Source organism: Narcine bancroftii, chromosome 5, assembly GCF_036971445.1.
Source record: "Narcine bancroftii isolate sNarBan1 chromosome 5, sNarBan1.hap1, whole genome shotgun sequence".
NCBI lineage: Eukaryota > Metazoa > Chordata > Chondrichthyes > Torpediniformes > Narcinidae > Narcine > Narcine bancroftii.
The window spans coordinates 79994746-80020029 of NC_091473.1; the positions used below are offsets into that span (position 1 = coordinate 79994746).

The following is a 25284-nucleotide window of genomic DNA, read 5'->3' on the forward strand; positions in this document are numbered from 1 at the left end:
TGGGAATTTCAAGGCTGCTTTGAGGATCCAGCTTACTAACGAACTCTATGAATACACAATCTTTTCAACAAGCCAGTTACTGCCTGGATACAAAAATATTCTGCATCGTTGGGCTTGACAGAATTATTTTGTAAATTTCTTTATGCTCATCCCTCCACAACTCTCATCCTGAGAATAAAATTGTTTTCTGCAACATGTGTGCCTTTCTGCATTTAAGCGCTAAATTCTTAATGTTAACTGGTTCTCAAATGTCTAAAACATACTGGAATATCCATTTTTTTTAATGTGCCTTTTTTTTTTACAAAAAATTATTTGTGACTATATTTTTTGAAATGGCCTCTACAGACTGTACATCGCACAAAATAAGCAATATTACTTCATTTTGAATGAAACACATTCATTGGTCAGAGCATTCCATTATCAACATTTCTTCCATGTTGGGAGAGGATCAGGCTAGAGACCTGGATAAGTTGTTTTTTTTAGCCTTATTAATTAGACTCCAAAAAATTTAAGCAGTAGCAATAGATAATATTGCCACTGGAATCGTCTTTGGGCTGATCTTTAAAATCCTGCCAAACTATCACTGCAATATTTTGAGGTCTGCTTGTTATTTCATCACATTAATGCTAATTGATTGTAGTAATTGGATCAATTTAAAAATGAGTTATCAAAATGATCCAGAACTAATATTGTTTAAAAAAATCAAGCAAACTTTACCAATTTTAATGAAAATGTTAAATGTAATAACTTTGCTTGATCAAGGAAAATTCATAAAGATCAAGAAAAAGCTACCAAAATTTGTGCTGTTAAATTCCCCGTTTCTCAATTTTTAATATCCAATAAACACAAAATACATTCTCCTCCAGCAACTGAAATGAACACTGGCTTTATAAAAATGCATCTTGAAAATACCACTTCATTTAAACCCTAGGAAAATGCAGTTACGTTTTTTTAAAAAAGATGGTCACTCAAGGCAAACCAAAATTACAAGACCAAAAATATGTCTTGTAAATTAATTCACAGCACAAAGAAACACTTGATCTTACGCATCTTCCAAACACTGAAATCTGGTAATAATGTTGCCTCAGAGATTTGGTTTGAATACACCTACTCCTAAAGAATATCTGCAGATACTAGGGAAACCCAACATAAATTTTCCCCTTATAAAGATGGCATCACCCACCTTTTTGATTATTGATGACCACGGTCTACCAGTGTAATATAAATAAGTTTGGGAAAGTCTACTTTAGGAAATGGATAGGTCAGACACAAGCACTATCAGTGTATTAAGACAAGTTGTTCAGTACTGGCAGTTTATTGCCCATCATACAAAATGAACCAACATGGCAGTTGTGCCCAATGATTAAAACTCTCAACATATGTACATAGTATACTTGCAAAAACATTATTTCAACCCAAAACAGATCCTGTATCATCTACATTGTACAGAATAAAATTGGTCTTGAATTACAATGGTAAATTGAACAGCTGGTTACCAAAGGCACTTCCTACAAACAGGAAATATCTGCAGGCTACAGGAATTCAAAGACGTGTTTATCCTAGCCATAGCATAATTTAAAAAAATGTTCAAAAGCAAAACAATTTAATCACTGTACAATTAGAGATTTAGTTTTTCAGTCATCATCAGTTGCATTACATTTGTCCTCTCTTTCTGTACTGAGACTTCTGTGACTTGCTTTGCTTGAATGGTCCTTACCATCATTGTGACTTTGTTTGTGAGATCGTTCTTTGCTTCGACTGCGCTTGTGACCTCTTTCTTTACTATGACTACACTGTTTCTTTAGTCGTTCACTGTCATTCTCCTCAGTCCTTTCTCTGCTAATACTTCTTTTGTTTGATTTCTCTTTGTGTTCATTTCGATGTTTAGATTTCTCTTTGCTTTTGCTCCTGCTTCGTTTGCTGACATGGCCCCTCCCAGGACTACTACTTCTATGTCTTTTCTCTCTGCTCCTACTTCTGCTATGCTTTTTATCTTTCTTTGAATCTTTTTTATCATCTTTATGTCTTCTTTCATCTTTTTCTCTCCTCTCTTCCTTGCGTTTTCTGTCCTCTGTCTTTGATCGGCTTCGTTTATCTCGGTCTCTAGATCTTTCCAATTCTTTCTCAACATTTCTTTCCCTATCTCTATCAGTTACCCTTTCCTTATCTTTGTCATAATCTTTATCTCTCCTTCTGCTTCTTTCATTTTCCTTTTCCCTCTCTTTATCTCTATCCTTTTTATAATTGCTTCTATCTCTGCTTCGACTTCTGTGTCTGTCTCGGCTTCTACTTCGCCTACGGTCTATGCCTCTGTCTGTACTTCTAGACTTGTGTCTATCTTTCTCACTTCTCTCTCTGTCTTTAACCTGCTCTCGTTCTCGTTTCTGTCGTTCTCTTTCTCTTTCTAATTCCTTATCAAAACCAAATGAACCATGGCCTTCTCTATGACGACTTCTGCTTCTGGACCGCCTAGGAGATTTTCGTGGACTAAGGGATCTTCGTGGTGATCTGAAAAATTCAAAAATATTCATAGCTCTATTAACATCAAATTAAATATATGTGGGACATTCAAATAATTCATACCTCATACCTTGAATGTCTACGTTCTGAGAGACGTTCTTGATCTTCAATTGCATCTTTCCCATCTTTTTTGGCAATTTTCCTGGGGCGAGTTTTGAGATATTGATCCAAGTTCTTTTGAACTGGTACTGGAATTCTTGGGAATAAAGTAGAGAACCATTCCAATTTAGTAAGGAAAGAACGAATCATTTCTCCTATAGTCATGACACACCCTCCTCCAGCTTTTACATCTAGTTCCTGAAAAACACAATAAAAACAAACTATTGGTAAAACTGATCTTTTTCACCCTTTTACACTTGCATTAGTATGTAAAATATTCAAAAGTACCCTAGTGTTACTTATAATGCGCTACCTTTGACGTAACCTAATTATTTTCAAATGCAGTTTTCTAAATGAAACATTTCAAGCCAATCCTAAAATTTGTGTTGAGCCCTGTAATAAAATGGTTGAAGTATTAGACTGTTCTTGTTAGACATTCTGTAATACCACTAAACCTGCTGTAAATGTGCTGTATATCATAAAATAAAAAGGTGTAACGTCTCTAGAACCCAACCCCTCAATGTGATACAAAACTGAATTTTAATTGTCCTATTTGGTAAAATCTCCCGATTCTAAATCTGAAATCAGGCACACTTTCTATACAAAATTACTTAATTTTCCAGCAATGCAAATTGATCTACATACTTTGTAGCTACAAAGTTTATAGTTAAATTTGAAAGCTGTGGCAAGCTGCTATTTTTTCCCCTTGCAATGTTCTAATTTTCACTGCATTTAACTTAACTTTGAAGCAATAGCAAACCAACTGCCATGAAGCAGTGAGATATCAATAAACATTAAATATAATATATTTTGAAACTGCATAGTCCACAATGACCATTGTCTTTGGAAAAGGGTCATTACCGCATGATTGCTTCCTTGCCATGCCCTCTCACAGCTCAGGACATGTTAGTCAGCTATTGTCAGTTTCCAACCTACAGTGCAAGCACACAGGAAAATCAGATTTCATTAGGCTAGAAAAACAAAAAAGACAGTCTAAACATAAAATAAGCGCTTGCACTCACACACATTAATCAATAGTGCTGCTCAGCTACATTTCCAAATTCACCTGCTGCCCAATGAAGATCTAAAGAAGAAAACAGGGCAATTAGCTTCAATGCCAGTAGTCTCAGAGCTTCATTAAACTCAGACTCAGATCTAAAATTTTGTTGAAGGCAATTGTAATCACAGGCAGACCACGGCTATTATTCTAATGGTGTAGCCATTACTATAAATGGATCAAAGGGAGGGAAAGAAATGGGAATTTTCAATAATTATCCTAGCAAATATTGTCCATTTCAATTTTTTTTTTATAAATCGCCTTTTAATATTAATGGACGAGTTTTAAAGTGTCTGTGATGAGAACAGAAAAATGGCACAATTTTGAGAAGCCAGTGTCCTTATTAGAAAGTTTTTTTTTAAATTAGACGTACAGCACAGTAATAGGACATTTCAGCCCATGACCCCATGCCGCCCAATTTACACCAAATTCATCTATACCCCCGGTATGTTTTGAATGGTGGGAGGAAACCAGAGCCCCTGAGGAAAACCCAGGCAGAAACGGAGAACGTACAAACTCCTTACAAAGAGGGCGGGATTTGAGCCCCAGTCCCAAATGGTGGTGCTATAAAGGCGTTGTGCTAACCACTACACCAACCGTGCCGCCCAGTTACAACTAGTAAAACAGTCTACCAAAAAAAAATTCTTCACCACTATTAAACAACCCAAAGCCACTCCAGTGTTTTTTTTTTAATTTTCCCTTCCCTCCTACAAAACATTGGATTTAAGAATATAACTACATAAATTGGGGTAAATTAACTGGGTTTAATCTATATCAATAGAAGATAGCTATGTTTACAAATACGCATTGCAAATAAGCCAGATTTTAAAAATCATAGTGCTAAATGGAGCAAAAGGAATAGCTAGTCCTAGCAAATGGCTTGGATCTTGAAAGTGGGAAACACTTAAGTGCACATTTTAATTACTTCACTTTCCACATCTTCTGTAAAGAAACTATCTATTAACAAAAGCCAAGAAATTCCCAGTATCCCCTTTCCCCACAACAGTTCTGGAAAGACATTACACCAGTCCAAAAAAAAACAATTTACTGCTCTTATACAAGCGAGCTCCATGCTACAGGGGGGCTGAGTTCTCAGAAAACTGTCTGTATTATGATTTTTCTGTAACAAACCTTTTTTCCCCATTGAATTCCATGATACAAGAAGTAATGCATTCCCAGGCGATGTTTTTCACATATTAAGCCATTTTATAGGTGGCTATAAGTGACCCACTCCAGGCCAACATTAGACTCTGGATGGATGAAGCTCATGTGAAAGAAACAACAAATTCCATTAATTTTTATTTTTAGTAACCCAATAATCCAGATTCCAACTTTTCCTCCCCCCCCCCACACAACCCACCCCAGATCTTCTATTCTATCTTCCTCCCATTAACCTTGATCCTCCAATTCCATCTCTTTCCCTCCTATTCCCATTTCACAAATCCTTTCAAAATTCCAGAACTTTTGCCCATCAGAGCAAATGCCTCGAAGATGAAGAGCAGGATGGTGCTGCACTCTGAAGTGTTTTTACACTTCTTTGGATAAGAGAGGCTCCGGTAAAGGAGGGATTCTGCTATAACTCTGACCCAATTGACACAGTGATATCATATCTAAATCTTTTTACCTTACAGTACTGAGTGATTAAAAATAGAAATTGACAAAATTGGTTGCTTCTTACATTTTGTATTCATTTTTTTTTCTCTGCAAATTTTGCAAGAGGAATTTTATTCCACATCACAAAAAATTCTGACTAGAGATTTGCAAATTTGCCACGGATGAATTTCTATTACCCAATGGCAATAACATAGGGATGGCCTCGATTCACGCACATCTTAACATTATTTCAATTGCAAAGTTTGCATTCAAGGAATAAGAAATTATTTGAAATTGTTACAATATTGCCACAATGATAAGCACATTGCAAAATCTATATACAGGTACACAATCCTTTATCCAGAAAGCTCCAAAATCCAGCTGGGGGTGTGGGGGGGGCGGGGGGGAGAGGGAGAGACCGGCAGCGCCGGGCGGGCGGGGGCGGGGGGAGACCGGCAGCGCCGGGTGGGTGGGCGGGCGCGGGGGGGAGACCGGCAGCGCCGGGTGGGTGGGCGGGCGCGGGGGGGAGACCGGCAGCGCCAGTCGGGCGGGCGCGGGGGGGAGACCGGCAGCGCCAGTCGGGCGGGCGCGGGGGGGAGACCGGCAGCGCCAGTCGGGCGGGCGCGGGGGGGAGACCGGCAGCGCCAGTCGGGCGGGCGCGGGGGGGAGACCGGCAGCGCCAGTCGGGCGGGCGCGGGGGGGAGACCGGCAGCGCCAGTCGGGCGGGCGCGGGGGGGAGACCGGCAGCGCCAGTCGGGCGGGCGCGGGGGGGAGACCGGCAGCGCCAGTCGGGCGGGCGCGGGGGGAGACCGGCAGCGCCAGTCGGGCGGGTGAGGGGGGAGACTGGCAGCGCCAGTCGGGCGGGCGAGGGGGAGACCAGCAGCGCCAGTCAGGTGGGTTTAAATCTGCCTTTCTGAAATCCAGAAAAAGCTGGAATTTGGGACACACTGTCCCCCAAGGGTTCCAGATAAAGGATTGTGTACCTGTATAAAAAGTTTGTTTCTTTGGGGCTTTAAATAATGCTTAGCACTATTTCGTGGCATTAAATAAGCTGCACTCATCTTTTTCTGTATTCAGACAATACAATATTAAGCATAAAACAAAATGAAAATTATACTTTCCACTGGATACCAGACTCAAAGTTTGCCCTCTGATTAACCCCTTTCTCAATAATACACAAAATTAGATACTGCAGAATGTAAACTGTCAGAAACTCTAAAATAAATCATCCAGATTTAAGTGCCAGTTTATGTCTGGTGAGAACAGGCTCTCAAATACAATGAGAAAGTGTTGCACCTAGTGTATTTTTGTAATTAGAAAGCATTGAGTAGGCTGCAGTCTGATTTTTTCCCCTTCCCTCATATGGTGAGGATACAGACTTTGGAAAAACCTTAGGATGTTTCAGGATAAGGCAAGAGCGATTCACTCAATTTTGACAGTTCCAAAAGAAATGAGCACTTTTACACTTGCAAAGTGTATATTTCAAACAGATATGATTGACAAATTTAAGAATGAGATTCTAACCAGATGGATAAACTAAAAGATTTAAGAAAGCATGCAGATGTCTGAAGAACTTTCACTGAAATAAATGAAAGGACTCAGTTATCCTCAACCCACTATGTCCTCCAAAAGCTCCAAAGTAGCTTACAGTTAATACTAATGAAATCATGGTTGCAAATTTGGGAAGGACAAAAACAAATGGAGCAGAATGTAGTCCCAGTAATTGTGTAACTTGCATACCTATGATCGGGATAACAGAAAATATCTTTGCTCTTTATGAAGCATCACAGGATATTTTGTATACACCCAAGAGGAAAAATAGATTCTCAGCTTCATAATTTGTTCCAAGGGTTGCACTCCCATCATACTCCCAGAATACTGCATTATTGGCCAAGATATCACGCTCGAGAAGAATCAGAATGAAATCTTTTATTCATTTAACTCAATTGAATGGTGCTACCTCCAAGCTATGGCTGTCTGTTAACAGAGTACTACTTTTAGGTCTCCAATCTCTGGATAAATTGGTAGCATGTGAAATTAGTGCAGATTTGCTCCATGTAATCTGTAGTTAATTGAACCCATTCTTATGGGTAACAAATGTCTTCGAATACAACCACAATTTGGTTAACAGCCACTCTGATTATAAATTCTGGGTCATTATCAGTGATAAGAGGTAGGATAACAACATATTGAGTTATAAAGCATAAAAGACCTATTGTCTTTACTTGTCACTTTTTTGTTCTAAAGACACTATTACAAAAATAGGACGCTACATTGAGATAAACTTTAATCCAACATTATGGTGATCTCAACGCATAAACCAGTAAGTACATTTCAAAATTTCTCCAATTGGTAAAAAAAATTAAATTCTAAATTTAAAGAAATAACCTAAAATCCCCGTTCAAGAAATTTAAAGTGGATGTGCATCAGATTATGACTTTCCTACATTATCAAGTTTGCATCTCAGAACAGCAAATTGGGCAAATCCATGAAAAGTCTGACATTTAAAGCAACAGTTCAACAAAAAATTCTGAAGTCACAGCATTTAAAGTGATGTGAACAAAATAAAACCAATGTGCATAACTAATGACAATAAAACAGATTTAACAGATCATACCTTAAAAAATACAAATACTTACATTTACAAAAGCTGTGATCCAATAAGAAAAAATCTTTCCAAAGTTAAACACCAATTTTATCATTCTTCCTCACAGTACAACAGTATCAATAAACACCACAATCTTTCCCAACATACCTCTTCGTCATCTAAAAAGGGCTCATACCAATCCCACAAGTCAGCTGGGGGTTGTGTGTACCTTCAAAATAAAATTATAAATATTTAAGATGTTCTAAATATACAATAGATATGCAGATTATTTCCATATTTGAAATGTTTCACATTGCATTTTTGATCTCTGTAACCAAGCCATGTTGATCTTTACAGAGCTCCCCAGTTTTTTTGGAACTGCCATCAACCTCTACAAATTGATCAGCAAAACTGATAAATTTCCTGTGAATGCAATAAATTAAAAAACTGCAGAAACATCACATCTAGTTATATTTTCTTTATGAAGAATGTTGTGGAGGGAGAAAGATGCATTGGTTGCGACACTGGTTCCTGTGCAAAGTACATACAAATTCACATTTTACAACATTTCTTTTTGTCACTTTGTAACACAAACACTGAATGAATGTAGCAAAATCTACAAAATTTTGCTTCTGATCACCAGACAATATTAGGTACAATAAAATTTTTTAAATAAATCTAATGTCCTCAATCAAAAGCCAACGAATCACTGTATCCAATCCATGTGATAGGCCTGTATGAGAGCTCTAAAAATTTGATTGAACATGTTTAAAATATTACAAATTAACACACAATTTTATAAAGTAATACCAAAAGCCTGCTTTTGGCATGTCTGATTAACTGATGCTTCATTTGAAAAGGAACAAGGAACTCACACATACATATCAATTGTACCATAATTTTTTAAAAAAATTTGTTTTCAGTGCAGCCAATACTCTGCCTTTTAATTTTTGGCAAACATAGATTTAAAATGTTTTAAGTATAATATTGGATTGTGTTCATTATATTTCTGTGAAAAGCCAAGGCTATTTGCATTAGTCCCACTGAGCTCTGCAATTCAACAAGATTAAGGCAGACCTGGCCAGGGAATGGGCTCCACCGATCTGCCTGTTCCGTATAACCCTTAATTGCCCTACTATTCAAAAAAATCTATTTGTTTTAAATGCATTTAATGAGCAGTCTCTAAACTGGTTAATTGTGCACAGAATTCCACAGATTCACTATGCCCTGCGAGTAGCAGTTCCTCATTATCAGTCTTAAATATATTCCCACAAATATATTCTAGTCTCATCTGCCAGTGAAACAATCTTCCTCTTATCTACTCTATTCATAGTTTTCAATAAGATTCCCACCCCCAACCACCTCATCCGATCCTTCTAAACTTCTATGACTATAGATTCAGGCTATTCAATTTCTCAACACAAGTTAAGACCCTTATTTCCAGATTAATCTGGTGCACTTCCTCTGCATTGATTTTAAAGTCAGTATGTTCTCTCAAGAGATCAGAACTGAACACAGTACTCTAGGTGCAGCCTCATCAGCATCCTGTACTGCTGCAGCAGAACCTCTCTGCTCTTAAATTCAATCCTCTAGCAATGAAGGCCAACATCCCATTTACCTTCTTGATTACCTGCTGTTCCTGCAAAGTAGCCTTTAGCAATTGGCTAAAGAACTCCCAGTTCTCTTTTCACAACACATTACAATGTTCCCATTGTTTAAATTGTTATTGTCCAAGTTATTATTTTTCTTTCTAAAGTGGATAACTTCAGGTTTAACCACGTAGTACTCCATCACCTGAATCCTTACCTATGCTCTTATCTACATCACTGCATAAATTCTACCGAATTAATTTAATGAACATTTTAATCATGAAGTACACCATGAAAGGTTATGGATTTAAATGTCATGTCTAGAATTAAGTGTAGACTGGTCAAAAGTAAGAAAAGCAATGCGAATTTAAACAGTTTATAGAATATCTACATTTTGATTACTGATTACAATCAAAGTACAATGCAAACATACCGAATATACATGAATCCTAAACCACGGATGTATGGAGAGTCAGTGTGTGTTATAAGACCCATCACTTGCTTACGAGTTAACTTCAGGGTAAACAGTTTGTACAGGAGACAAAAGGCAGTGGAAACAATACCTCCTGTTCCAACTCCACGAACCTGAAATAACAGCACAAAGAAAATTTCATGCAACTATTTGCATAGGGGTTTGTGGTAATGTTAATTATTTTTCCTTGAAGAACAAATAGCAGTTACTGCTGGAGTACAATTTTTACTTGCAATTTTAATTAAATTCTACATTTGGGACTTAACCTTTTTGCAAGCTATCCTTCATTTTGCTATTTAAAAGAACAAGGGTTTGAAAAAAGAAATCAGACAACCTACTCTCTGACTGTTAAGCAAGAACAGTTCTCAAACAAGCAGTAGTTTACCATTTCCCTCAATTTGAACAAGGAAAATACTATTAAAACCATCGCTGATTTAAGCAAATAGCAGAAAGCACATGGTTCACCATCACATGTGCTGACAGCAAAGGCAAAGAAACTAGAATGCAGATTATGAGGATAGAGGACATGGTCAACAGGTTGGATGCCTTGAACTAATTTAAAGGATTTTTTTTAATATAAAAGAGTTGCGGAGTTTAAAGTAGTGTCACAATGAGATATTCTAAAAAAAACTAACAGAGGCAAACAAAGAGCCATGCACTAGCTTTACTAAATTTACATATTGGAGAATTTGTTCTTTATTTAAAAAAATCTCATTTAGACAAAAACTGATGAGCTTCTCAGAAGGATATGCAACACATACATCTGCGTGACCAAAAAAATGAAGCCTTTAATTATAATGGAAATGATCTTGAGCGTTAGTTAACTGCACAGTTCACATTGAACAAGTTACAACACTCATTACAAAACTATAGTATAGATCAAAATGATTAAGAAATCCATATTGGGAAAGGAAATGCAATGTTTTCTCTGAAAAATTAGATTATTTTTCAACTGGTGTTGAGAAAGTAACTAATCCAACAACATGCATCAGAGAAATTGGAATTGCATGCAGGGAAAGAACCAGTAACTAATCTTGAATATGAAAGTAGACAAAATTTTCTGAACTGTTCTTGCCACTGTTGGAAAAAAAAGGTGAAAATGGACCAGTGCTGATCTTTCACAGATTTACAAAGGAAAGTAAACTCAGGAATACGAGAAAGCAAAAAACTGGAAACTAGATTAGATATCAATGGATCAAGCAACCTCTATGCAGAAAAATGATGGTTAACAATCTTTAATCAAAACTACTGAATTCAACATTAGGTCATAAAAAGCAGAGTTGATTTAGGGGAATAAATACACAAGTGCTGGAGAAACTCAGCAGGTTCCACAGCATCCATAGGAGACAAAGATATACAAGGGCCCGAGGCCTTTGTCAACTTATAAAAGGCAGGCAGGTGCCCTGAATAAAAAAGATAGGGAGAGGAAGGAAGAAGAAGCAGAGGGAAGAGCTTAGGCCAACAGCCAAGCCAGGAGAGTAAAGCTGAGAAAGGATCGGGGGAGGGACGTTGTTGGCCTATGCTCCTACCCCCTTGTCCCTTCTTCCCTCCTCCCTCTACCTTTTTATTCAGGAGCCTGTCTGCTTTCTGTTCATACCTTGACAAAGGACTCAGGCCAGAAACTTCAGTTATCTTTGCTTCCTATAGACACTGCAGGACCTGCTGAGTTTCTCCAGCATTTCTGTGTATTAACTACAATTACAGCATTTGCTTACTTTCTTGTTTCACTCCATTCAGCTGCTCTACTGAGCAATCTCTTGAGGAATGCTTATCCTGAAGAAATTCTCATCCCCTCTTCAAAGGGAATTCTCTGAGAGCCTCTCTTATTGCTCCCCATCTACACTTCCTGATACTCTCCAAACTAAGATTATGTGTTCACCCAAACTCACCTCCAGTCATGTGTCCTTCCTGGCTACTTGCTTCCACTACCATCTTGTGCCATGTGACTTCCAACTCCATACCATACCCCTCTCCTGATCATTTCTCAGCTTTTCTCTCCTGCCCTCCTATCCATGTCCACCTATAGCCTCTTGGTTGTTGACCTGTCCCTTCTTACTTCCTCTCCCACCTTTTTATTACAGCACCTGCATCCTTTTTGCTCATACCTTGATAGAGGGCTCAGGCCAAAAATATTAATCATCTATCTTTGCTTCCCATGGACAGTGCAAGACCTACTGTTTCTCCAGCACTTTTGTGTATTTACCATAATCACAACTTCATTAAAGGGAAACCTGTCAATTTGATGGGTCTGTATTTCCAGATGGCATTTATCAAGCTATTACACAATAGACTAGTACTCCAAATAATGTATCACAGTATTGGGGAAGTGCATTAACATGGGAAAAAGACTGATTATCACACAAAAGACCAAGTAAAAACAAATGGTTCTTTTTCAAATTGGAAAAATGGACTAATTTTATCCCCCACACCCCGAAGAATTATTTCTCTGCACTCATTTATTTACCATCTATATTAATGTAGTTGAAAAAGCATAGCAAATGCAAGCTGACGAAACTTGCTGATGACACTAATGTAGGAGGGCATGAAGACATCTAGACTTTGCAAATAGATAGATTTTTTTTAAAATAGACAGCTACTCTTCTCCTTTACAAATACAACACAAGCAAATTGCTGTGAATTATAAAGATGCTTCATTTCAAGAGAATGTGTTATTTAAAATGGAAAGAATGTTATCGACAGATTACACAAATGATCTGCCTTTGGAAACAGCTGGTAGATAGCCAGATTGAAACAAAAAAACTTTAATAAGAGTCAATCTAGAGGTTATAAATGTAGTAGAAATTTGGTTTCTGAAAAGACCAAAGCTAACAAATTGTTCTGCATAAGAAAAAAGTTCTGATTTCACATTTATTAAAGTCTTTTTCTACATATCTCAGTAGATTGTACATCTTTTCAATCACCAGCAAATTACTTACATTTCTTACATTAATTGAAACAATTGCTTCAGTTGTCTTCCATTAGAAAACAGACATTATTTTATCAGAGAGCTGTAAAAGTGTGATGAGAAAGACAAGATGACAGAGGAAATCAAAGCTTGATGCAATAATTCTAAGCAGGTGACTTAAAATTCCTGCTTCCAATTATAATCAAGGGTCAGCATTCAGCGTGAACCAGCTCAAAATAATGAAATCTTAATAAACAAAATACTGTTAGATTAGACCTTAACTATTGTGATTTTGGTAGGGCAGAGATTAAATTTGGTTTAAGATTTCTGTATTTGACAGCATATAAGACAGGACCCCTTTCCCCCAACCCCTCCCTCCCCAAAAAAGCCTCAAAAACCATACATGTGAAGGTGACATTTTGGTGTCACTATTTTGTAAGATGCCAACAGGAAAAAAGCACTCACAACTACTCACCGTGGTTTCCGGAGTCGCCACTAATCACTTCCCCCGGTAAGAAGGCTCTCTCTCTCTCCTTCCCACCCACTAGCTCTCTTTCTCTCCCTCCTGTTGCTCACTCTCTCCCACAGCATTTTGAAAGGAGCACTGGGCCTAGATGATCAGGCTTTGTTCGACAAAGCTCCCCGAATAGATTGAATGAGGTGCAGGTGGCAGTGAAGGAACAAAGCCTAATCAACAAGGCCCAGTGCTCCCCTGAAAGCATTGTGGCAGTGAGTGAAGGGAGGGAAGGAAGGAGCTAGCATGAGCCGGGATGGAGGTAAATACACTGAAATGAGTTTTTCTTGAAATCTCATGCTAAAAATCGGGGGGGGGGGGGGGGGTGGGGGGGTGTGTGTGGTTCCTATATGCCAGTGTGGTCCTATATGCCATCATATATAGTAAATACAAAATCACTCAGATCAGACTGCCTCTTTGGATCAAAAGTCAATGCTCCATTTTAAAACAAAGTTAGAAATAAGAGTTTTGGAAAGTTCTTCTGTATGGTCAAAGATGATTACCTAATTTTACTCAGTTCTACTGAAATAATCTGTAGCTGTCTCTTCCCTGACCTCTACATCAATAAACAATTAAAAGGAGATTAAGAAAATAAATCACGTACTTCTACTTACCCCTCCGCACATGCCTGTCTGGCCCGCAGTCTTCCTGCTCCCTTTTTCCCATGGCTCAATGTGAGTAACCTGAAATAAATTATTGCAAACAGATTTGGTAACTTCAGTACAAATTAGAACAATTCAATTTTGCCATCAAGGCAAATAAACTTGAACAAAAACAATTTTTTATTTGAATCAAGTCAAAAGTAACAGAATTTTTATTTTTGCACAATTTTGGATAAACTAAGTTTCCACATGTTATTACAAGAATTTTGATTTATGAAAACTATCCAATAATTTAAGAAAAAATTCAGAAAGGTGTACAATACAGCAGTAAAATATGAATTTTTTGTACAGTTGAACATTATGTTTGTGTGCACATAATAAAGATATTCTTAAAATAAAATGTCATGCCAGCAAGTTGATCACTTAATGTAGAATTCTTCAGTAAAAGTGACTTGCAATGCTCCAATATTTATTTTCCTAAACTATGAAACTCAGAGTGGCCTACAAATATCTAAGTAACATCCATATTTAATTTACATATCAAAACAAAACTTGGTTCTTGTCAATTTGGTACCAAGGCCTGCTCCATGTCATGCTTTATAAACACAAATTTAAAAGATGCTACTTATTCCTCACTGGCATTAAACTTTCATCATAGCACTGTTGCATTGAATAGATGTGTTATTTTTAACTTAAAAAGTTAATGCCAGATCAGCATCTTTATCAACTATAGCTTAATTTGAACAGTGAAATATGATAATCATATATGCCTAAAGCATTAAAAATAATTGCTGAACAAAGGCATCTTGTCTTTCAAATTAAAGGATCAATTAGCATAGAACAGATCCAGACAAAATAGGCAACTGCAACACTAGCTCTTATTTTATTAGCATAAAAATGACCTCGAGTACTTATGCCCCTATCTAATCAGATATTGCTATGTGACCATAGGAACTTGGTGACCAAAAACGGTTATTTGTTGGAATTATATTTTCAACACCAATCTGAATGCCAATTATTTGTTGCAAAACCATGATGCACATGTGAAATGTATCCAAATTGACTGCAACAATTTGCCATCCAACAGATCATGTTCTGGACAAAACCATCCCAAAGGTTTCCAGTAATGTACAAGACAATTTCAATTCCTTAAAAACAATTATAGAACCAGGTCCCAACTTAAGCCAATCCTAGTCTGATCTTCTGGGGCCAAACTTGGATGAAAGAGGATTTGAATACATTATAAAAAATTGTAAAATGAACTAATAAATATAAACCACAAATTAATTGTACTTAATGAAGAGTGTTTTCTATAACTATTGCTGAAAGGTCACTGTGTGATTAGGAGGGAAAATGAAAATTCTGTGATAATAAAACGTTCATCTGTACAGTACTCAAGTTATGTCTAAATATGGTAATGCCAACAACATTTAGTTCATATTCAATAACAAATACCAAAGTTCAAGATAAATGTAGAGATTTAAGACTGAATTAGCAAATAATAAACATGAAGTTTGTTACCTCAACCAAATTTAATTTGCAGGTTTTTTTTTTAAGTCAGTTTTCAATTTGTTTTCTCCATAATTTAATACATATCTCTTCCAATCAATTAATTCATGGATAAGCAGCATTTCAATTCCATTTGCAAAATACAAAAGTGCTAGAGGAACTCAACAGGTCCACGTGTTCATTGCAGAGCAATAAATCTCTGGGAGAAGATATTTTCCGCCTCAATTTTATAAAGAATTTAAAGATTTGTCAATTTCTACATTTATGCACGCATTGGATCAGGCCTCAGAAACATACTCTCCAAAATCATTTTTGATGGCAATAATTAATGATTCCTTTAAAAAAAACCTTTAAAACCTTCATCTTATAGACCTATTTCATGATTAAATGCAAATTATAAAATTGTTGTGAAATTTTGGCAAATAGAATGAATAAATTGCTCCCTAAATTAATAAATATGGATCAGACAGGATTTGTAAAAAATCAGTTGTCAGAAAATGTAGCTAGATTATTTAGTATAATTCATAAAAAAAAAGGTGATTTTTTTGACATTGCAGTGGCCTTAGAGCAGAAAAGGTGTTCAATAGATTGGAATGGGATTTTTTTTTAAGCTGCTTTTCCACTGGCATCCAATTAATTGGCTATGCAGTGTCCTGGGAAAGGAAGCCCTTTGTGCCGTTTCCACTGGGCCACCCTTAACTGGGACACTAATCGCTTTTCCACTTATCTGCTGTCCCTTTTCCACTAGCTTTGTCAGCAAACTTCGGAGGAGTAGGGGTAAAGGCGGTTAATCCCTGGTGTGAAATGACGTAATTGACGCCAGAATTCAGACAGTGTTCCTTTTTCCCACTGGACCCTGTTCCAGTAAATTCCCAGTTAATTCCTGGGACAGGATGCCAGCAGAAAAGGGGCTACTGTCTAAAGTGTTGGAGAAATTTGGATTAAGGCACTGTATAATAATCCTAAAGCTAAAGTAGCTAAAATATCTGCACTGTTTCAACTAGCAAGATCAAGTAGACAAGTATGCCTTTTATCTCCAGCTTTGTTCATTTTAGCTATAGAACCACTTGCTCGTGCAATCCAGAATTATCTTGAAATTAAGCGATTTAGGGTAGGTCAAAATGAACATTAATTTATTTCCCGATGATGTTTTAATATACTTGACTGAGCCAGAGATATCTTTACATGAATTATATTGGAAGAATATGGTAAAGTTTCAGGTTATACAATAAATTGGAATAAAAATGAAATTTTGCTATTAACATACTCAATGTCAAAGGGATGCTCAGTTTAAATGGCCAAAAGAGGGTATACAGTAAAACCTCGTTAGAACACGGTAGTTGGGGTCCAAGATTTCATACCGCATTTAAGCCGAGTCACGGGACGTCGGGGCAGGGGCGGCTGACGTTCCACGCCGGCAGCCCCTGCCCCAAAGTCCCACGCCGGGGGGCAGGGGCAGCCAGGCTGTCAGGCCATGGGCTGATTTTCATCAGCCTGCCCCTTAGCAGTCTGGGGTCCACATACTAGTGCTATAAGCGATTCCGCAGATTAATGAATTGCTTTCTAACAACTTTTCACTGTACTTAGATATACGTACAGATAATAATTTGAATATATATAAATTGAATTATTTACCATTACTTTAAAAGATTGAGGAAGATTTTTTTTTAATGGATCAATTTACCTATAACTTTAGTAGGAGGGTCAAATGCATTAAGATGAATATATTAATAGATTTGAATACAATATCTCTTCCAAACGTTACTTATTTTAGTACCTCAAAAAATTTTCAAGAATTGAATAAACATGTAAGGAAATTCCTTTGGAAAAGCAAAATGTCAAGAGTTTCCATAGAGAAGTTAACATGAAAATTAATTGGGAGGCTTAATGGTTCCTAATTTTAAAAATTATTATCAAGTGGCCGAAATGAATTTTTTGCTTCCTTTTTCAAAAACAAAAAACTGGCATGGGTTAATATAGAAGTGAATAAAATAGGAGAAGAATATGTGGGAATAGAAATTAATAGTTGGTGATAAAGATACACCATTATTGAAGCATCTAATTATTATTTGGAATAAAATAAATGATGATTTGCCAAGCCATTTCATTTTCTGTTAAACCATCAACAACAGGGCTGTGGATCACATAAAGACCAGATCAGATTAGGACTTCAAATTGGCTTCCTTGAACTTTTCCTTAATGACTTGATTGTTTTATTGTCATCAATAAGAGAATGAGCAAATGTAGGTTCTTGGGAGTCACTATCTCGGAAGATCTTTTCTTGGAACCAACACACCAATGGCATCATGAAGAAAGTCTCTACTTCCTCAGGAGTTTGCGGAGGAGCTAGTGGAGTTGTTCAAGTGAACCGGTACGGACTTGAAGGGCCGACATGGCCTGTTTCCGTGCTGTAAATGGTTATATGGTTATATGAGACTGTTGTAAAAGAGGTTCTATAATCGCCTAAAAAGCCTTTGATTCAAAATCCTTATGTCTTTTTTAAAGGATAAACAATTTTTGAATATTTCGTTTTGTAATGGGATTATAAATGTTGAAGACTGTTATGAAAGGGGTCAATTAATGTCATTTGAGCAATTGAGAAATAAATAATATATAACTCATAATACCCTTTTCTGCTATTTTCAATTAAGAGCATATTTGAGGGATAAGTTAGGACCAACCAGGTTGTTACCTAGTTGTACTGAAGTAAAACTTTTTATTTGGAAAGGAATTGTTAAAAAGTTTACTTCTATGATATATTCTTTATTACAAGCAGGAACTCCCAAACGAGGAATCCATAAGTCCAGAGGTGAAAATATGGGCAGATTTATGTAGGGATTGTATGACCAATACTATTAACGCAAGATATAGATTTAGTTTAATATAATTTTTATATTAGTTACATCTTACACCACAGATTTGAATAGATTGAAATCAGATTTATCGGATAAATGCTTTAGGTGTGGTGAAGATGTAGAAACTTTCTTGATTCAACTTGGTCTTGTCCTAATGCAAGGCCCTTTTATTTTATTTACAATGGGGAACAAATAAACCAATACAATTTAACCACAAATAACTACAACTACAGGGTTAAAAGAAACAATACCTGCTACCCCTCCCTGATAAGCAGGCACAGAATTCAACTTAAAGAAGCCATTTACAAATTAGATCAGATAATCCACAATGGTTCCCTTTGAGGGGCATGTGAGAGAGCCCCTTCTCATCTACAAACCTCAAGTAGTTATTTCTCCTCCACAGTTCATGATCCCCAGACTGGAACGGCTCGGGTAGCTAACTCAGCAAGAGGACAAAGGAGAAAGGCTGGACCACATGGTTGGGAGTTTATACCTGGCACCCAGGGGCTGACCGGGAACTGATTCACGAGACCAATTATAAGGTAACCAAATAGAAGGTGTTATTGGTTTGACACTCAATAACAAAGGGGGCAGTGACCATCAACCATTTTTCCTGTCCAACCAGTAAAGTGACCCTCTACGTTACAATCTTCAATATTTATTTTTTGCTAATGCAGCAGTGTCACATTCACCTGAAGTAGAAACAAGTTACACACAGATACTTGTTTCATAGTTTCAGACATCTCTTAAAAATTAATCTAGATCATCAGTCTGATAATGATTACTCTCAGTCAAGCTGCATCATGAAACCATGCATTTAACATGGCTCCTAATCAGTGTGTCGTTTTGCTAGGGGGAAGCAATGCAGAAACCATCCTTTGGAATTCAGCACATTGATCACAACTGAACAAGGCTACAATGTTCGCAGGAGTGATATGCTCCTTGCAGAACCCTGCTCAATTACCAGTGCCAATTTACTGTACTGTCACTTGCCTCCTCAAATATTTTGCATGTAACTGTAGTGTCATAGCAATAAGTGAGATGAGATTCATCCTACTTTTTTAAAAAAAAACTGAATATACCTGAACAATTTCCACTTTGTTGCATAGATACCAGAGATGTACCTGTGCAGTAACTTTGGCTGGAGTAGAACTCATCACTATTACAATTGTAATAGTTACATAACCTTTTCTGCATCCAGTGTGCTCAGCCAAAACTTATCGTTGGACACAGGGATGCATCATCCATATTACACTGGAGAGTGTTCTCAACAGTCAATTGATGAGACAGTGAAGGAAAAAGTTACCATATTGTCATAGCAACAATTAGAATTTACAGAAACAATGGTTTTTGTTGGTCAGAACAACATCTTGCAACCTTAGGACTTTCAAAAGTGCTTTGTAAAGACAACAAACCAATTATGAATTTAACCAATTTATTCATAGCAAATGGTAAACTATAATTTTGGTGCTGTGCTAAATATCTTTCAGAGAATCCAGAGAACTACCCTTTTTCAGACTACCGTAATACAATTGCAACACGATTTTTTTTAATTGAGTAATTAGGCTAATTAGTTCAACTTTGGTGACTAACAAACTACTTGTAATTTTTCTAAGTGAAAGTTTAAATTACTTTGGGGGAAAATAAATCACTGATTAACCCAGAAGACCAGGATGAATTTGTCATTTGAATAGAAAATAGAACACAGAAATCTAAAGCACACACTCTTCAGCCTACTGTGTTGTATCAATAATATCCAACTCTAACAACTGCCTAGAACTTCCTATTGAATAGCCCTCACTTTTTTCTAAGTGCCATATACCTAATAGTCTCTTAAAAGATCTTTTTGCAACCACCTCCACCACTATTGCCAGCAGTACATTCCATTCACCCACCACTAAGTTTAAAGAACTTGCCTCATATCCCCCTGTTCCTACCGCCAAGCACCTTAAAATTATGCCCCCTCTCATTAGCCATTTCAGGCCTGGAAAAAAGCCTTTGGCCATCCACACGATCAATGCCTCTCATCATCTTGTATACCTCTCTTAGGTCATACCTCATTCTCTGTCATTCCAAAGAGAAAAGACCAAGTTCAACCTATCCTCTTAAGGCATGCTCTCCAATCCAGGCAAAATCCTTGTAAACCTTCTCTGCACCCTCTCTATAGCATCCAAATCTTTCCAGCAATGAGGTGACCAGAACTGAACACTAAAATCCAAGTGGGGTCAAACCAAGGTCTTGTATTGCATATAACATTAACTCATGGCACTGGAGCTTGATCCTATGGTTAATGAAGTCCACATGCCTTCTTTGAGAAAGGAAACAAGGAGTAAACATGGAATAATAGTTGAACACAGGAGGCTGGTCAAATAATTAAGAACATGAGATCAAATACTCAAAATCAGAATTTATAGCATCAACAAGTCATGAAATTTGGTATTTTGCAACAGCATCACAGTGCAAGCATTCATATTACAACCATTTAACAACCATAATTATTAAAAAAATTAAAATTATAGTGCACAAAAAGTAAGGCAGTGTCTTTGGTTCATTGATCATTCAGGAATCTGATGAAAGTGAAGAAGAAGCGGTCCTTGTGCCACTGAGTGCCCGTCTTTAGGCTCCTGTACTTCCTTCCCGATGGTTGCAGAGTGAAGAGGGCATGGCCTGGTTGGTGGTAGAGTCTTTGTGGATAAAGACTGCTTTTTTTTAAAAAAAAAGACACTACCTGATGCAGATGTCCTCAATGGAGTGGTCTAGTGCCTGTGATGTCACAGGCTGAGTTAACAACCCTCTGGAGTTTTTTTTTCTTGTCCTGATATTTAGCACCTCCATACCAGACAGTGATGCAACCAGCCAGAATGCTCTCCACAGTGCACCTGTAGAAGTTTGCGAAAGTCTGTGGTGACATCCCGAATCTCCTCAAGCACCTCAGCCAATGGTGGTCCTTCTTCATGATTACATCAACAGGGAAGCTCCAGGACAGATCCTCAGAGATGTTGATACCAAGAATTTGAAGTTCTTGCCTGTCTCCACTACTGAGCCCTCAATCTGTACAGACTGTGGGCTTCCAATGAGAAAGTCAAGGATCCAGTTGCAGAGTGGGGTACAGAGGCCTAGAGTTTGTAGCTTCTTGACTAGCACTGAAGGAATAATGGTATTGAAGGCTGAACTGCAGTCAATGAAGAGCAGCCAAGAGTTACTGTTTCTGAGCTGAGTGGAGAGCCAGCGACATTACATCTGCTATGGAGCAATTGTGATAATAGGCGAATTGCAGTGGATTCAGATCTTTGTTTATATATATGTTGATTATGGCCATGACCAGCCTCTCAAAGCATTTAATCACAGTAGAAGTTAGTGCTACTGGGTGATAGTCATGGAGGCAGCTCACACTACTCTTTTTTAGCACCAGGATGATTAATGCCCTTCTGAAGCAGGTAGGAACCTCTGACTGCAGGAATGAAAGGTTGAAAATGTCCTTGAACACTCCAGCTAGTTGGTTGGCACAAATATCCAGTACCCTGTCGGGTACGCTGTCAGGGCTTGACATCTTGTGAGAGTTCACCCTCTGGAATGATGTTCTAACATCGTCCTCAGACGTATCATAGGGTCCTCAGCCTTTGCAGGGATTCTAGTAGACACTCTTTGGTTCTTTTCAAAGCGGGCATAGAAAGACTGTAATGTTATGCACTCCCTGCCATAGCTGGCATGTTTTTGTCTCTAGCTTCCTCCAGAATTGACACTTTGCCTCAGAGATGGCCTTCCACAGGTCGTACCTGGTCTTCTTGTTGAGATCTTGATCCCTGGCCTTAAAAGCCCTTGTTCTTGCCCTCAGCTGTTTGTGAATCCTCTGATTCATCCAGGGCTTCTGGTTGGGGAACACCCAGTATAAGCATGTGGGCACACACTTGTCCACACCTGTTGCATATTCATTCAAGTCTAAGGAGGAATTCTTGAACATGTTCCAGTGCACTGATCCCTCAAGGGGTGATGTAGTCCTCAGTCTCTGCTTGTACACAGTACACCCAGGTTATCAGACTTGCCAAAGTGGGGTCATGATATGGCTCAGTAGGCATTCTTCATGGTGGTGTAGCAGTGGTTGAGTGTGATGGCAAAGAGTTTCCAATTTGATGTGCAAATAGCTGACTGAAATTCCAATTGTAATCACCCACAAAATCACCAAAGGGCTCAGTACACTGACACTTGCTTTTGCAAATTGATTTTTTAACCTTAATTTAACAGCACTATAAAGACATTTAAAGATGAGACAAAACTGGTCATCTGATGACATTGGAAGGGAAAACTTTAGACAACAAAAAAAAACAAGCTGATCTGTTGGGCATATTTAGTCCAGAAGTGATACACTTAAGTACAACACTGTAAGTGAGTATACAATTGAGTGGTGCAGAGGGAAAGGACCTCAAAATATATTTGCACCGATTCTTAAAAAGTAATTTGACTGATCAAAAGGTGGTTAAAAGGGGAAAAGGGGATGTTTTCCCTGAATAAACCAAGCACAGAATACAGAAGCAAAGAGGTTGAACTATAACTGTTTACAACATAGGCCAGGCCACAGCTTGAGAATCAAACATCGCAGAGAAAATTTGATTCCAACAAGAGTGTTAAGAGATTCATGAGCCACAGCTGGAAAGTTCTAACTATGGAAAAATACTAGTGAGGGCATAATTTTTCTTTCAAACTGGAGGAGGTTGAAAAACTTGCCTAATTGAGATACATAAAATTACAAGGGACAAAGAGAGAGCACATTTTCAATAAGTACACTTGTGATTTATCAAATTTTCAATTATTTTTAAAGCCATGTGTGAATGCTGTTGGTTTAATAATTCATCAAAATGCAGCAATTGCCACATCAACGCTGTACTGAGGGAGTGGTGAAGTGTCATCTTGGATAATTTGCTCCACTCTCTGGATTTCAAACTAAACCCATTACCCTCTACACTACCAATAACAAGGCATAAATATCACATCTTCATGACAGTTACTAGGAAATGAAAGAAAAGGAAACTGAAAAGAAAACAAATCTTAATTTTAAGGCTATTGGAATTTATCGGCTCTTCATGATCAGTCAAAATTTGAAGAATCCTAAAAAAGCTTTTTTCCTCAATTGACTCTACAAAAGTCATATTGGAGAAGCTTGAAAAAAATCATTCAAACTCATCTCTGATAGGACTGGATATAATATGGATCTTCACCAGTGCATAGCAACAGTACAAAACAGGAGCAACATGCAAAACCAACTCTGCGGCTTCAGTAAAGTTGCTGACATTTTTTAAAAAAAAAACAAGTGATTTCTCCCAACATTAAGGCAAATTTTGAAACCTACATTGTTAGTGAGGGAGACTTAAATCTTTGTTGTGTTAAATCCACCCCATTACAGAAAAAAAAACAAAATATAACTGCATCTCGTTAAAAGATAATGTAATTTTTGCAGACAATTACAATCAGCTTGTTTTTGAAACAATGACATAAATCAATTACATTAAGAGATTCAATCAATTTCAGTCACTACACTACGTAAATTATACCGTAATAATTTTATACTCCATTTTTACAAGTGACTCAATTCTACTCACTGCATCTTTCTGGATAATTCACAATATTGTAAAAGATGCTCATTGACTAACAATTTGTTACACAGTCCAAGCTTAAATTTCTCTGCAAATTATTCTAAAAGGTAGACATTTTTTGATGGTGGCATTCTTTTAATGTTAAGCCATACTGTTCAGCAACTAGTAATATGTCCCACATTCACAATAACTTTTTTTTCCCCATTCGTGCAAATCTTTTTTGATATTAGTTCAAGGTCAATTCGTACATTTTTACCACTAAAAAGCTTCAATAAATAAGCAGTCCACATATCTGTTGGTAGTCATGTAATCCACCTTGATATCATAATTAAATTTTTGCATTCAAAATGGAAATTACTCGGCACATTGAAATGCCATTAGCAGTGAACCAATCAATAATACTAGTTTTTCTAGTTAGAAAGATCATTGTGAATATTTAATGAAAGACACACCATTTTATCTAGAAACTTATGCTAGGATGAAAAACAATAAAACAAATCGTACGCCCAATAAAGTAATCAATAATTTAATCAAAGTATTCAACATTTTTATTTAAAACCCATTTTATTTACGAAACCAAATTTGAAAATCGGAGAGACAAACTCATCCCAAAAGGCCAGCAAAGAACCAATAAGTAATTACAAAATCTGATTAATTCAAAAATCACTTAACCAATTAAAAAAACACAGAACTTCACCCATTTCCGGAAACAACCGGATATAACATAAAAAACACTGAAATCTTCACCTTTATTTTTACCGGACTTCTCAGGCCTTGTGGAAAGTCAATGAATGTAAATGCGGCTCGATAGAGGAACCAACATAGTTCTGGAGCCGAACTTCCAACACATATTACCAAGGGAGGGTGGGAGATGGTGGATGGAATTACGAGGCCCTACAACTACCGGGGCGGCCTCTTACCTTGAAATAGATCTCATCCACGACCTCGTGGTAAGTCTTCAGTTCATACAGTTGCACTTTAAAGTAGGGCGAGGAAAGGATGTTGGTGAGGATAAGTGGGTTCAGGTTCATCGTCTTCTCATTGCCCCACAACGGCAGGACGTTGCCCTGCTTGATGGATGAGGCCGGTTTAGCGCTTCCCCCGGCTTGTAACGGCTGTTGTTGCTGGTGGTTTCCAGTGGCCGTTTTGTTAGCCATCTCGTCGCTCGCTCCCGCTCACAGGAGAAACGATCCCCACATCAATGTGCACCGGCCGGTGGCTGAAGAGTAACAAGCCTTCAAAATTCTTGGTAGCTGTTAAACACACATAACTTGTTCAATTGGGAAATTAACACAAAGTAAAACGTGGGGTTTTTTTTAAATTTTGAAAAATAAACTATTCCACACGCCTACTACGCTCTAACATATATAAAAAAACACAAAATGGCGCCCTCT

The 25284-nt window shown here is 37.5% G+C and overlaps 2 protein-coding genes across 3 annotated transcripts in view; one reads left to right on the plus strand and one right to left on the minus strand.

Moving 5' to 3' along the window:
* LOC138763583 (fibronectin type III domain-containing protein 7-like) overlaps window positions 1–18814 on the plus strand; it is a 71115-nt gene extending 52301 nt beyond the window's left edge. Inside the window, exon 12 of the mRNA XM_069937979.1 lies at window positions 18706–18814. Coding sequence (XP_069794080.1) covers window positions 18706–18738 — 33 coding nt within the window. The 3' untranslated portion in view covers window positions 18739–18814. The remainder of the gene's footprint in view (window positions 1–18705) is intronic.
* On the minus strand, window positions 1297–25284 carry prpf38b (pre-mRNA processing factor 38B). 2 transcript variants are annotated; one of them, XM_069937983.1, is made up of 6 exons: window positions 24811–25284; window positions 13951–14019; window positions 9879–10030; window positions 8025–8085; window positions 2591–2817; window positions 1297–2508 (listed from the first exon to the last, which is right to left on the minus strand). In XM_069937983.1, exons 1-6 carry the CDS (start codon window positions 25045–25047, stop codon window positions 1635–1637), a joined length of 1620 nt encoding a protein of 539 aa, XP_069794084.1. In that variant the 5' UTR covers window positions 25048–25284; the 3' UTR covers window positions 1297–1634. The 2 variants fall into 2 exon arrangements, with proteins under 2 accessions (XP_069794084.1, XP_069794085.1); XM_069937984.1 differs by lacking the exon at window positions 24811–25284 and adding an exon at window positions 19385–19554.

Coding starts and splice junctions, on each gene's coding strand:
- prpf38b (XM_069937983.1), bottom strand. CDS start 25,047: ATGGCTAACAAAACGGCCACTGGAAACCACCAGCAACAACAGCCGTTA. Junction 2,818..8,024: donor CCTTTTTAGATGACGAAGAG/GTATGTTGGGAA, acceptor TGTGTTTTTCAG/GAACTAGATGTAAAAGCTGG. Junction 2,509..2,590: donor TCAGAACGTAGACATTCAAG/GTATGAGGTATG, acceptor TGAATTTTTCAG/ATCACCACGAAGATCCCTTA.